Below are 13,486 nucleotides of genomic sequence, written 5' to 3'. Positions count from 1 at the left end.
TCAATTTCTATCTTTAATAGTTTCTGTATGCCTCCTAAATAATATTGAGCAATTTTGGGAATTTGGAATCAATACTTTTATTATTTTAGCAAAACATTTCATACACAAATGCTGCATTCTCAACATTTCCCCAGTATTTAATGCTTTTCTTAATGACATGAACTTATACAAGAATGAATTCAATTGTGTAAAAAAGCCAAACAAATGTATCTAAAGTCTCTGGAGGCGTTTCCTGTTTAGCAGTTTCCCTGTTTGAAGCTCTGCTCGTGCTTTTACCGGTGCATGGGGCTCTGGGTAGGGTCCATGTATAACCCCCCCCCCCTGGAGGAGGCGTGTAGTTTCTCGGTGCAGCCGCTGGGTTTGTAACCTGACACCTGGTCGTGCGGTGCGTTTTGCCATCGCTTTACCCACAGAAAGCCCATTTAAAAAGGAAAGGGATGAGTAAAACGCTCCTGACTCCGTAACCCCCTCCACAAGAACCCAGCTCTCTCTCGGGCTGCGTCCCTTCACTCTGGATCGGCATAAATGAATGAAACACAGGGGAATATCGACAGACACTCGCACAGGGAAACTCTGCCAAAGCAGCCTGCCAGGAGGAACTTATGTCGGGCTTGACAGGCGCATCAACATGAGATTCTTCCTCTGGAACTTCATCTCCAGCTTGTCAAATGTGTAAAACGGCGACCGGTGTCTTCTGCCCCCCTCTTGCAAAGGAGTCACGCTGTGATTAACGGTCAGGTTTTTGACTGCCAGGACAAATGAATACAAATGAATTTAGGCACCCGAAGGAGAGATTGCAGAACCTCTCATCTAGACACAAAGTGAGTACCCTTTATTTTGCTGTGTTGTGTCTGTGTGCCCTGTGAGAGGAGGGTGGAATGAGATGGATCTCTGGAGAGGACTGAGTCACTCCAGGAGCTCCATGTGTGTACCTGTGTTGGACCGGCTGGCTGCGGGCCAGCCCCCCGGGCAGGAGAGGTGTTCACTGGGGACTGTTGGGGCTCTGTATGGGGTCTGTTTGGAGCATTTCCGAAAACTTTGCAAAACTGAGTGTATTTGTCCAAATGGTTGTTCCCTCCTTTTTTACGCATATCAAACTGGACAATAATAAACAGGCATCTTCACCAGACTCACTTATAATTGATTTGTTGTGGCTATTTTAAGATTCCCTCCTGTCTGTGTACAATACATATTGTGAGTGCTTAAGACACTACGTTTATTGGGATGTTTTTTGTGAGCTTTGCCACAAACTCTAAACTGATTCATCTGAGCAAAACAAGCATGTATTTCAGACCCTTAATGTCTCCTATGAAGTTCATCAGCATCCACAAGAGCGTGTGCTAGATGCTTCCCATGACTTTCCTTTTTACGCATTGGGGTTCACAGCTTCGTTGGCACAGTAGAGACTCATTTCACGTGGATTTTAAAAATGAAAATTTGTTTAGAATTGGTTACATTAACACCTTGCATCAGCGTCTGCAGGAGTCTACCAGATAACATCCACTTATCACCTTTATTTGAGGCAATACATCCAGATGTTTAATGCATGTGTTTACAGCGTAGACATAGTAACATATTGGCCAGAATATTTGGTCTTATCTTGGCTACACTACCTTTCTTTAGGGAAGCAGCCAGCTGTTGCATACAGTCTTTGAAACTCATGCCTCCATTCATGAATGCATTCATTCATGTTTCTTGCATGCATCGTTTCTCCGTTCTTATCTTAAATAGATGTGAGGTTTTATTGCGCAGTGAACATCTGGTTTACTTAACGGATGAGAGGAGAGAAAGTGAGGATTCAGGCTTTTTGGGAGCAGTAAAGTCCGGAGATTGGTCCCACAGTCTCGAAGTTCCTCATGAAACAAGTCGACCAAACTTCAGGTATATTGTTCACACCTGATTGGAGGATTTGTAGAACGGTTTCCGTAAAAAAACAAAACAAGATTTATATGTTTTACACATTTACAGCCACTCACAGTGATGCAAATCCGTGATTGATTTAAGATGCAGATTTACCTGAGATATTCTGCTGGTTGGAGCATCAGTCACTCCATGTCCACACGGTGGCGCCCTATTTAACTCATCCTGGCTTTATGCATCCAAATACTGTAATATGTTGACATATTTTGGCATTTTTTTACAGTGATAAAACACCTACAATGTATACATTTATTAAAGTAATATATATAGGCACATACACCTTCTGTGTTTTTCACTCTTGCTCTTGGTGTTTTAGGCTCCGTTTACACGGAGACGAAACGGAGAACGAACCGAATTCGATATCAAAAAAGTCTTCTGTCCACACGGTATCGGCTCAAGAAACGTGTCCGTCCACACGAGACCAATAGTGGCCCAATCCCAAACCATGACCTACACCCTACCCCTACACACTCCCCCTCCGTGACGGAGTGAACTCCGTGGAGTGACACTCGCAGCTCAACGAGGCTCCCTCCTGTCAGATGGAGGGAGTAAATACAGCGGCAAGCTTTGGGACAAACTCCCCTCTCTCCGGCAGAAACAGGAAATGCCGTAACTGTATGTAACAACGCTTTCAAATCAGCATCTCTTGGACACAAAATAAAAATTAATAACAAAAATAAAACTCCAAACATCTTTAATAATTGCTCTTTTAGTTTTAAACCTGATTTTTATAAGCTTCTTAGTTTTTGCAACAATCTGTAAATATACACAACTTTATAATAAAATGCACACATTTACCTTTTTCTAGACTAAACACAGGTATACGATCCTAAGTTAAAAAATATGAGGTTATCACAAGGTTGTTAACATCGCAATTTATCAGTGGATGTTTGCAGGAACTACTTGTAAACAGCTTGTTTCCTGACGGACACAGTCCGGTCAGGTAGAGACCGGTCTCAAGTCAGCACCGATGCAGACTCGCTGTTTGAGGGCTTAATAACCCACTCTCCCTCCACACCGCTCCACACTCGTTGGTTTGGAACAGCACTTAATGTAGCGGACCCTCCGCGCGAACGGAGGGGTAGTGTGTAGGGCGTGGTTTGGGATTGGGCCTTTGTTCCTGCAGCCCCGGAGGCTGGGACCGCACTCATAGGACCCTAGTTGTTTTGCAACATCGCCACCTAGCGAATTGGATGCCCGCAAAAGTACAACCAGCAAGTATTGAGTCTCATACACAGCGTGTCTCTTTAGACATTGTAATGCTTGTTATTAATGATCTAAAAATGCATGAACATATTTTTTTCTTACAGAAATTTTATTATTATTATCAACAACAATTTGTTGTTATTATGTTTTTTTTAATTAATAACAAATGTATTTTGTATGTCAGATAGTCTATTATATTTGTCTTATCAAATTTGACATACAACGTCAATTCATATATATATATTGTAGTTATAATGATATAATCTATTTATAATTGTAAATGTCTATTGTATGTAGACATACATTCAGATGTATATTTTGTTAAAAGAAAACAAAAATGTTAATTTAGTATTTGGGAGAAGGGGTGGGATTAAATACGTGTAAACTCCTTCCCACGCCTTTTCGGATGTGTAATTAGGTAGATCATTTATTTATATATATTTTGTAAGTAAATAATATTTAGTTTATCAATTTGATACTGCTTACGTTTCTACAGTAGGATAATTCTCTTGTTTCATTTCAATATTATTATAATTTTTGTTATTATTGTATTACACGTTAGAAATAAATCAAATCAAATCAAATGTGTCTTTGAAGAGGTGCTTGATTACTCAAAAACAAAAACAACAGACCCCAACTGTGGCTGAGGGTCTGTTGTTCCCTCAGCCACCAGAAAACAGCTCCAGCTGCAGTACCCCAAAATGATGAGACTGTCTGATAAATAGTAAACAGGCAGTCAGCACAGTTAAAGGTGGGGTAGGTAAGTTTGAGAAACCGGCTCGAGATACACTTTTTGTTATATTCCATGGAATGCTCTTAACATCCCGATAGCAATGAATATCTTAAGTGCTTTGAGAAAAAATCCATAAAAAAATTTCATCTGTGGAAGCCGTAATACTGTAAAAAGCATGACCAATCATTTTAGCCGGCCCGGCTAAAATAACTGGATGGCCAACCTGCCTGTCAGCCTTCCATCTGTGCACAAACTTATCTCGTGCCCTCATTGGTCATGTGCGCGTTCGTGTGTGTTGGAGGAGGGGCTCTGTAAGGAAGTGGCAGATTTTCTCCGGCTGTGTATTTTCAAATTCTAGCGATCTCGAGCTGGTTTCTCCAAAATTACCTACCCCACCTTTAAGATTATTTACAATGAATTCAAATAGTAATACAATGACTATTAAAGAAGCATTTTCACTGAAGACAGAACTTAGGCTATACTGCTGATTTAATGTAGTGGACAGACAGATCATATTGATAGGCTTTTGTCATCCTTTGAAGTTTAATTAATTAGCTGACTATAATTAATGATCAGGGTTGGGAAGTTTACTTTTGAAATGTAGTAGGTTACAGATGACTAATTACCCTGTTATTACCCTAAAATGTAATAAGTAATGTAACTGACTATGTAACTATTTGTATTGATATTCTAATGTTAATTATGGTTCTTGTGAGTCACTTTGGATAAAAGCCTCTGTTAAATAACATAACCATAACATAGGGTTTCATTAAACAAATAAACAAAAAGGCTAACAGTTGGTTTTGCAGCGAGTCATCATAGGCTAACAGATGACTGTTTCCCTGTAAGACTTACATTTAGCACGTGTTGCTTGTATTGCTGTCCAATTCAATACACCAGAATAGTTGTTAACTTTAAACAAACAACATGATTCACATTACTCACACTCTTACTGTAATTAGTGATTAAATCAACAATTAATGTAGGACACCTAGTTGGGCTTGCCAAAATCACGCTACAGTTTCATTAAACAAATAATCAAATATGCTAACAGTTTATTTTGCCGAAAGCTATAGCTAACGAATAATTGTTTTTAGTGCCTTTAGTACGGTTAGAAGCTATCATAAGCTAACAGATGATTGTTTGTATTGCCTTAAGACTATCATACGTTAGCTAATCACACTTCATTTCAAGACACCGGAATTGTTATTAATGTTAAACAAATACAACTTTAAAAGCATTTCACATTAGTGATGTTTTACGTATTGCGCCGAGGCTTCGGAGCGTGTGTCGAGTAATCCCGGAAGTTTTTTGTGAAGCTTGTATCAAGGCTTGTATCGTTTTGGGCCAGTGACGTCACCGATGACAAACGAAGCCTCGCTGCCCCTCAATACCACGTGACTGCTTCAGAAAGTGCTTTAGATCGGTTGAACCACAACGCTCATATTACCCATGGATGGATGTATAATAAGAACGATATTAATATATATATAATACATTTTATTTGGAGGGCGCCTTTCATAGCACCCAAGGACACCTTACAGGGTATAGGGTAATATAGGGAAAATTAAAACAGTGGATTTAATGAAATGTCAGCCGGGGTAAAACAAGACAAACAACAGGAAATGGACTACAAAAGGAAACAAAAGGACACAGGGTACCATTTATAATGAGAATGCCAGTTTGAACAGGTGGGTTTTGAGTTGGGTTTTGCATGTTGTTATGGAATTAGACTGTCGGATATGTAGTGGCAGGGAGTTCCAGAGTCTGGGAGCCGAGCAGCTGAAAGCTCGAGCACCCATGGTTTTGAGGCGAGAGTTTGGGATGGTGGTAAGTCCTACGGAGGAAGAGCGGAGGGTGCGGGAGCGGGTGTACTGCTGAAGGAGGTCGGTGATGTAGATGGGGGCAAGGTTGTGGAGAGCTTTATACATAAGTAGAAGGTTTTTGTATTCAATACGGTAGCGTACAGGAAGCCAATGTAGTTGAGTGAGAATGGGGGTGATGTGGATGTGGATGAGTTGGTGTGGGTGATGATCCGGGCAGCAGAGTTCTGGATTATTTGCAGTCTATTAATGAGTTTGATGGGAAGGCCAGTCAGAAGTGCATTGCAGTAATCAATCCGGGATGTGACAAATGAGTGGACCAGGATTTCGGTGCTGGGTTGGGACAGAGATGAGCGGAGTCTGGAGATGTTCCGAAGATGGAAGAAGGCAGTGCGGGTGATGTTTTTAATGTGTGGTGCCGGAGAGGGAGCCGTCCAGAATGACACAGAGGCTTTTCACTTGGGCAGAGAATGGTATGGGGAAGCCGTCGATGATGATGTTTGGTGCTGGGGTGTTTTGTGACTTGGTGAGGGTGGATTTGGAGCCGATGAGCAGAGCCTCAGTTTTGCTGCTATTAAGCTTCAGGAAATTCCTGCTCATCCAGCTCCTGATGTCCTCAAGGCAGGTGGTGAGGGAGGTGGGGGCAGGGCAATGGTGGGTTTGGAGGAAATGTAGACCTGCATGTCGTCGGCGTAGCAGTGAAAATTAACCTCATGGTGACGGAGGATTGTGCCCAGGGGGAGGAGATATATGATGAATAGGAGTGGACCCAGTACTGACCCCTGGGGGACACCCAGTGAAATGTCAGCACACCCTGACTTGTGATTACCGAGTTGTACAAAATGTTGTCTGTCAGTGAGGTATGATTTGAACCAGGAGAGTGCAACACCAGTGATCCCAATGCCAGCCAGGCGGTCCAGGAGTAGTGAGTGAGAAATGGTATCGAATGCAGCGCTGAGGTCAAGGAGGATGAGGATGGTGAGAAGTCCGGAGTCAGCTGCACGGAGGAGGTCGTTGGTGATTTTAACCAGGGTTGTTTCAGTACTGTGTTTTTGGCGGAAACCAGATTGAAAGGGTTCATGGAGGTTGTTTATGTCAAGACGGGACTGAAGCTGTGCGGTAACCACCCTCTCAAGGGTCTTGGAAATGAAGGGTAGGTTGGAGTGGTTTAGATCGGCTGGGTCAGTACCAGGTTTTTTGAGGATGGGAGTGATTGCAGCCAGTTTGAGGGTGGGGGGTACAATTCCAGGTGAGGGAGGAGTTCATTATGTCAGTGATCATGGGTGATATGGCTGGTAGGCAAGCCTTGACCAGGGTGGTGGGAAGAGGATCAAGCTGACAGGTGGTGGTTTTGGCTTTACGGATGAGCTCTGAGATGGTGTATTCCGATGCTGGGGTGAAGATGGAGAGGGAGTTGATGAGAGGTGGACCAGTGGTAACCATCCAGGGTGGATCACTTGAGGAGGTGCATGCTGAGGCCAACTGTAGGTGAATGGTGTTAATTTTGGAGTGAAAAAATTGCAGAAAGTCAGTGCATTGGGAGGGAGGGTTTGAGGAGGCTGAAGTAGGTGACTGACTGTGGAGAAAATAACTCTGTTGTTACCAGTGCTGATGAGGTTGTAGTAATAAGAGGATTTGGCATTGGAAAGTGCGTTCTTGTAGAGGTGAAGGTGATCCGAGTACATTTGCGTGTGAACTGAGAGTCCGGTGTTTTTGCACAGCCGCTCCAGTCGGTGGCCAGTTGTTTTGAGCTGACGTAGCTCAGAGGTGAACCAGGGGGCGGAGTGGGTGAATGAAACTTTGCGAGTTTTCATGGGAGCCAGGGCAGTGTGGGAAGAGGAGAGACAGTTATTATAGTGATTCACCAGGTCAGCAGGGTGGGGGGATGTGGGAGGATTGGGGTAGGAATTCATCAGAGGGATGAGATCTGTGGGGTTAATATGTTTAATGATTCTGAAGGTGATGCACCGTTGTTCTTTGGCTTTGGAAAGGGGGGCATGGATATAAAAAAGTACAGCTTTATGGTCAGAAATGGGGAATTCAATGACAGCAAGGTTAGTGGGAGTGATGCCAGTGCAGCAGAGTAAGTCCAGTATGTGACCTTTGTTATGTGTTGGGAGGTTGACATGTTGTGTGATATCGAGGCAGTCCCGGAGTGAGATGAAATCATTTGCAAAAACATTGGATGGGTCGTCAATGTGGATGTTAAAGTCGCCTAAGAGGATAACAGTAGGGGACATTGCACATACAGATGTTAGTAGTGATGAAAATTCAGTGAGAAAAAGAGCAGAGGGCTTCGGTGGTACAGTAGATGGAAATAATGATGATGGGTTTGGGGCCAGTGAGTTTTACAGCTAAGCATTCAAAAGAGGAGTGATGGGGGACAGTGACAGCAATGACTTTAATGTTTTCACAGTGCAACACAGCAAGCCCAAAGGGGCCCAAGTAGTCCAGTACGGTGAGCCGTGTACCGACGCGGCTAGCTTCAAGCTACCGAGTGACAGCACAGTAGCACTAGCGTGTGTACAGACTGTTAAACGGCTAAATTAATCGTCACAATGTTAGATGGGACAGACGGGTTTGTAACAGACGGGTTTGGAGTCCAGTTGCACAAGACAGCATTCAATAGATCGAGATGAAACAACACGAAACAATCGACAGACAACGGAGGAGGCGCGGCAGCAACTTGCCAGCGGCCCCTCACTCACAATGACGTCAGTATTACCCCTCCTGTACCCGGGCCCGGTGACAAGATGGAATTAAGAGACCTCAGACCCTCACTTATATAGAGGTCGGAACGTGTCATAAGTATAAATAAACAAAAGCATAAATAAAAGTAGGAATAAAAACATCAATACATAAATAAATGAATAAATACAGGAATAAATTGCGTACAGTATTTTCAGGTAGATTCAGTGTGTGGGCTGTGGCTCAGCTGGAAAGCAGTTGACTCACAACCACAGGGTCCCTGGTTCAACGACTGGTCAATAAGTATTTTTTTTTGTTTATAAAAGCTACAGCTAAATTAGATAATGTAGTTAATAAATGTATTCTTTGATATGGTTTAGCCTTTCTCAGGCTACAACATGGTTACGTTTACGAATATTATTAAGGAATACAAATCCCTCTTTGCAATGTTTACTTGCCTCCTTAGGCTTTTCAATCACAATCATTCAACTGGAATAAATACAATATTGTTTACATGAAAATATGATTTTATGTTTGTTGTTTAGAGTTATTCTAAGGCTTTACTCATTGGGAACTCGGTATGAGATAGAGCACTGTTGAGATGCCAAATCTGCCTGTTTTACACACTTTGACCAACCCCTGTCAAAGTGGTTTGGGTTCAAATGAAGCCCATGATGAAGCCTCATGAGATGAACCCTTTTGCGAACCAATTGGCTGGAAAGCTTCAAAGCTTCATAAGGCTTCATCTCGCCATCACTACTTCACATTACTCACACTCTGATTGTCGTTCATATTCATGTCTCCTACTCGCTAAGTGGCAGTGTCATGAAAAGCTAGGGTCCTAGTGGTTCCAGGACTGCGGTCCTGAAACTGCAGTCTCCGGGGCTGCAGCTACATGCTACTCCACGAGACCGCTCGACCCGCTGGAGACGCTGTAGTACATATGCCGGGCCTGTAAGTGGCGCTGTACTTCCGCCACAAAATACACCAAAAGCAGCGAAGAAGACCCCCCGAGCATGGTTGCCATGGTTGCCTGGTTGCCCTTCTTTTTATTCTCCGTGGTGGATTTAGCAACATGGAGTTCATGTAGTTCTCCATGTCCACTTGTTGCTGATGGTTGTGGTAGAGGAGCTGTAGATTTTGCACTAACATCTGTAGCATGGTCAGTAGTAGTAGTACTGCTACTGACCATGCTCCGCAGATCTACCCACCTTGGGACCCGTTACCGGCGTTTGAGGGCTCCGTTTCCGCGGTTCCGTTACGGCCTCGTGTGGACGAACCGTCCATACGATAGAGAACTGTAGCGAATACAACCCGTTTCGTCTCCGTGTAAACGTGGCCTTAGTTACCACAGACTCTTAGTAGAGCAGGGTGTCACGATGAATCATATACTTTATCTTCTCTTAGTCATGATAATAGTTGGAACATGACTGGTGTTGCTTATTTTATAAGAAGAAATTGGTTTAAAAAATAGCCTAAAGAGAGAACAGATCATACACAGCCAAGTAAACTAATGGTCCTATGAGAGGTCAGTTACCCTCATCAGCCTCTTTTAGTGTCAACTCATCCATAGGAATGTTCCACTGTGTGTGTGTGTGTGTGTGTGTGTGTGTGTGTGTGTGTGTGTGTGTGTAGGTGTGAGTATTTCTGAAGGTGTGTGTGCTCAGGGGGCAGGAACTCCTGTGGGAACTCCTTTCAGGGAATCAACGAGTAGTCCAAAGTTGTAAAAAAAAGAAACGGAAACTATAGTGGCTTCTCAGTGAGTTTTTTTCCCCTCAACCTTTGACTGGTCTCTGGCCTACAGACAGACTGTTGTTTGGATGTGTGTGTGTGTGTGTGTGTGGGGGGGGGGGGGGTGCAGGGTTGGGAGGTTAGAATCAGAGTTAAGACATGCATGTTTAGTAAAAAAAAAGAGAAGACTTTGAGCTTTGAGGAAATATTGAATCATCTGATTCTGCAGATTGCGCAATTGTTGACTAATCTATCCACAATTTATTTTTCCATTTAATTACTGGGGAAATGTGTGAGCAGTTAAATTAAGAAGCTCAGTGAGCAGAGTAAATATGTTATCAGCAGTACAGAGCAGCTTCTGTCTATGACTCAGTGGCTCACAGCTCAATATGTAGCTTACACTGTCTGCTTATGGATGACTTATGCACAGGTATTGTTCGTCTGGTCTGTATTTTGTCCACTCAGCTTGGACGGGAACTCCCTCAGGGAGTCGTGTCATCGCTCATTGTTGCAGTTTGAAAGACACAGGAGACAGGGTCAGTGTACAGATGTCAGACGGATGATTTAAATGTTCGCTGTGCACAAACCCACCTCAGTGCAACCGCAAAATAAATATCCCTACCTGTCATGTGCACTTTAAAAAGCAACCCAATGAAAATCTAAACAAGTTAAGGGAACTTTTAATATGAAAAGCCAAAGAAAACAGCACAGTTTCTCAGGAAACTTGGCCCACTTTGCACAGATGTAAACAGCCTGTGGGACAGAATGAGAGTCGATTTTGCTGGAGTAAAAAATCTCAGCATTCATGATGACTCATTTTCAGAAAGCGGATCTCTCCTCAGCTGATAAGACACTGAATGAGACTGTAAACAGCTGGCAGTCTGACACGCACGCACGCACGCACGCACACACACACATACACACACACACTGAGCATCCTGAGTAACCACAGCCAGCTGTTAGAGGGGCTGATTGCGATGAAGCTTTATTAGCAACAAGAAACTCGGAACGAAGCAGACATAGACACCACAAAAACACACACATAGACATGTACACACACCTTGATTATAATCATCCAAGCTAGTGTGGGGAAGCAGTGTGGAGGATGTTTGCGTTTCTACAACATCCTTGCCTGGTTTAGTGCAGGTAGATCTATTTCCTCAACAGTTTCCCACATTTTCTGTATTTGGAGCTGTTGGCCCACGCCCCCCAATGCCTGCTCCCTCCAGCCACACAGCTGTTATACACATTTCCTCCTCCGCTGTGTGTGTGTGTGTGTGTGACCATGTGTGACCATGTGTGTCTGGATGACCTCCAGCGGTAAACAGTGGCTCCCCTGCCTGTCACCAGATCTCGCCCCCCCGCTGAGCTTTCAGTCCACTTTCCAATCAGCCTCTCAGCTCTGCTGCACACCTGCATGCGGTGAGAGTGATGACAGGGACTTTTTTTTTTGTTTGTGGGGGGCATACACATGTTGGTTTTGGAGAGTCGAAGGATAAGTCTACTACAGTATTTCTGTCTTACAAACCACAACTTGAAGCTGTTTTTGTGTGTTTTAAAAAAAAGTGCTTCTGCCGACATTTTTGTTGACATGGTATCAGTAGCTCAATTGTAAAGCTTACAGAGTACATGTTATTATGCAATCCTTTCAAAATACTTACGTTTTGTAATCTCACTTTAAGTCATAATTTAGTTTTTTGATTATTTTCATATATTTGTAATGACAGCAGTTTTTTCTGTATTTAAGCATTCTGTAAGATATTCTTTTCATGTCTAAATGCCAGAAGGGCTGCAACTAACAATTATTTTCATAACTAAACAATCTGACAATCATTTACTATATTAATCGATTTGGACTTCTCAAAGTCCAACATGAAATGTTGCTTTGTTAGTCCAAACCCAAATATATTCACTTTTTTATTATGATAAAAAACAGAGAAAAGCCAGAAATCTCTGTATTTGAGAGACATTTTCTAGCATTTTCGCATGAACATTTCTGGTTTTTCTACAATATTTATGTGTTGTTAGAAAGTGAGGAACCCAGGATTCGGGATAACCAACTTTAGTTACTATATTCACCAAATATAACCAGCCAGAAGGACTTTTAACAACCTTGCAACAAAAAATGTGTTTCCAATTTGTTCCCATAAACTGCTTCTAAGCATTAATAATGATTTTATGTAAATGGCGCGATAAAGCTAATCGCTACAGTTCATAAACAAGTTTATATAGCGTTCCTTATTAGGAAATTGCATACAATTATTTGAAGAGTTTGTTTGTTACAGTAATGTGTGACTGTCTGCTAACATCCTCTCTTCTCTTCCTGCAGGAGAGCCCTATTGCTCTGTACCGTATTATATTGTACTTGCTACCTGGGACTTACACAAGTACACCCTGAAGGTAAGACGTGACTTTATGTCACCTCCACTCTTCTCTCAATTCAGTCACTTCCCTTTCTCTCCTCTTCTTTCTTCACAAAAACTTTAAAACTGGAGAGGTGTTGGTATCTTCTTTGCCTATTTGGCTAAAGCACCCAAACACTATGAGAATTGGGCCAACCATTGCATGTTGAGTCAGCACAGGAGTTTTTATGGTGGAGATTAGACCAAATTCTTATTTTTTTAGATATGTAATCAAGAGTGTTCTACAGTATTGCAATACTACATGGTACAAGTGATACGTTAATAATCAGTTGCTGCTGGGATGCAAGAAAAATGTCAAACTTGATCTGACAAAAAAGTATCATTGTATCGTATCGTATTGTTTCCTATCGTTTCCTATGGTATCCTGTCATAGATCATTCAAAGATGACAGTTATAGAAAAAAATGAGTCTCAAAACACTACTGTTAGATGTCTTTCAATAACAGTATTTAGTAGATGTGAAGTTATTTATTCAGGACACACAAATAACAACTTCCTATTTTATAATTAAAGTGTATCAGATGATAAGGTAATATTACCATGAAGAAGTGGAAGGAGTCGATTGTAGTATTGAACGTACAGTCTGTACTTATACTCTTAGGGCGAGTATAAGCACATTGTTTGTCTGTCCGGCTGCTGTACTAGAAGTACTCCGCACCAACAACAGACAGAAACAGTGAGCAATGAGCATACTGGAGCATTTAGCAGCTGAGGAGCCAGAAAGCTCCCTTAGGAGTTGGAGGAGACCAAAAATGGAGCTTAAAAAATGGTTTAATATCTAAACTGTTATTCTAAGTTTAATTAGGAAGGCAGGATAAGTAAAAATGGAGATGGATATTATAACCTCATCATTTATGTATCTTCTGCAACAGTAAGAATGTTTGAATGAATGAAGAATGGCAGTTAAAAATAGTTGTGGTCGGGTTTAATCATTTGTATACATTTTTTGTATCGTTTGGCGGT

The 13,486-nt window shown here is 42.2% G+C and overlaps 1 protein-coding gene across 1 annotated transcript in view; it reads left to right on the top strand.

The window, feature by feature from the left end:
- The first annotated feature begins 479 nt into the window (after positions 1 to 479).
- Positions 480 to 13,486, top strand: part of col27a1a (collagen, type XXVII, alpha 1a) — a 94,599-nt gene continuing 81,592 nt past the window's right edge. The window contains exons 1-2 of the mRNA XM_034123554.1: positions 480 to 821; positions 12,431 to 12,501. Of these exons, the coding sequence (XP_033979445.1) occupies positions 769 to 821; positions 12,431 to 12,501 (124 nt within the window). The 5' untranslated portion in view covers positions 480 to 768. The remainder of the gene's footprint in view (positions 822 to 12,430; positions 12,502 to 13,486) is intronic.

Source organism: Trematomus bernacchii, unplaced genomic scaffold (genome assembly GCF_902827165.1).
Source record: "Trematomus bernacchii unplaced genomic scaffold, fTreBer1.1, whole genome shotgun sequence".
Taxonomy (NCBI): Eukaryota; Metazoa; Chordata; class Actinopteri; order Perciformes; family Nototheniidae; genus Trematomus; species Trematomus bernacchii.
The sequence above is the reverse complement of the archived record's forward strand: the minus strand, read 5'-3'. Positions and strand labels throughout refer to the sequence as shown.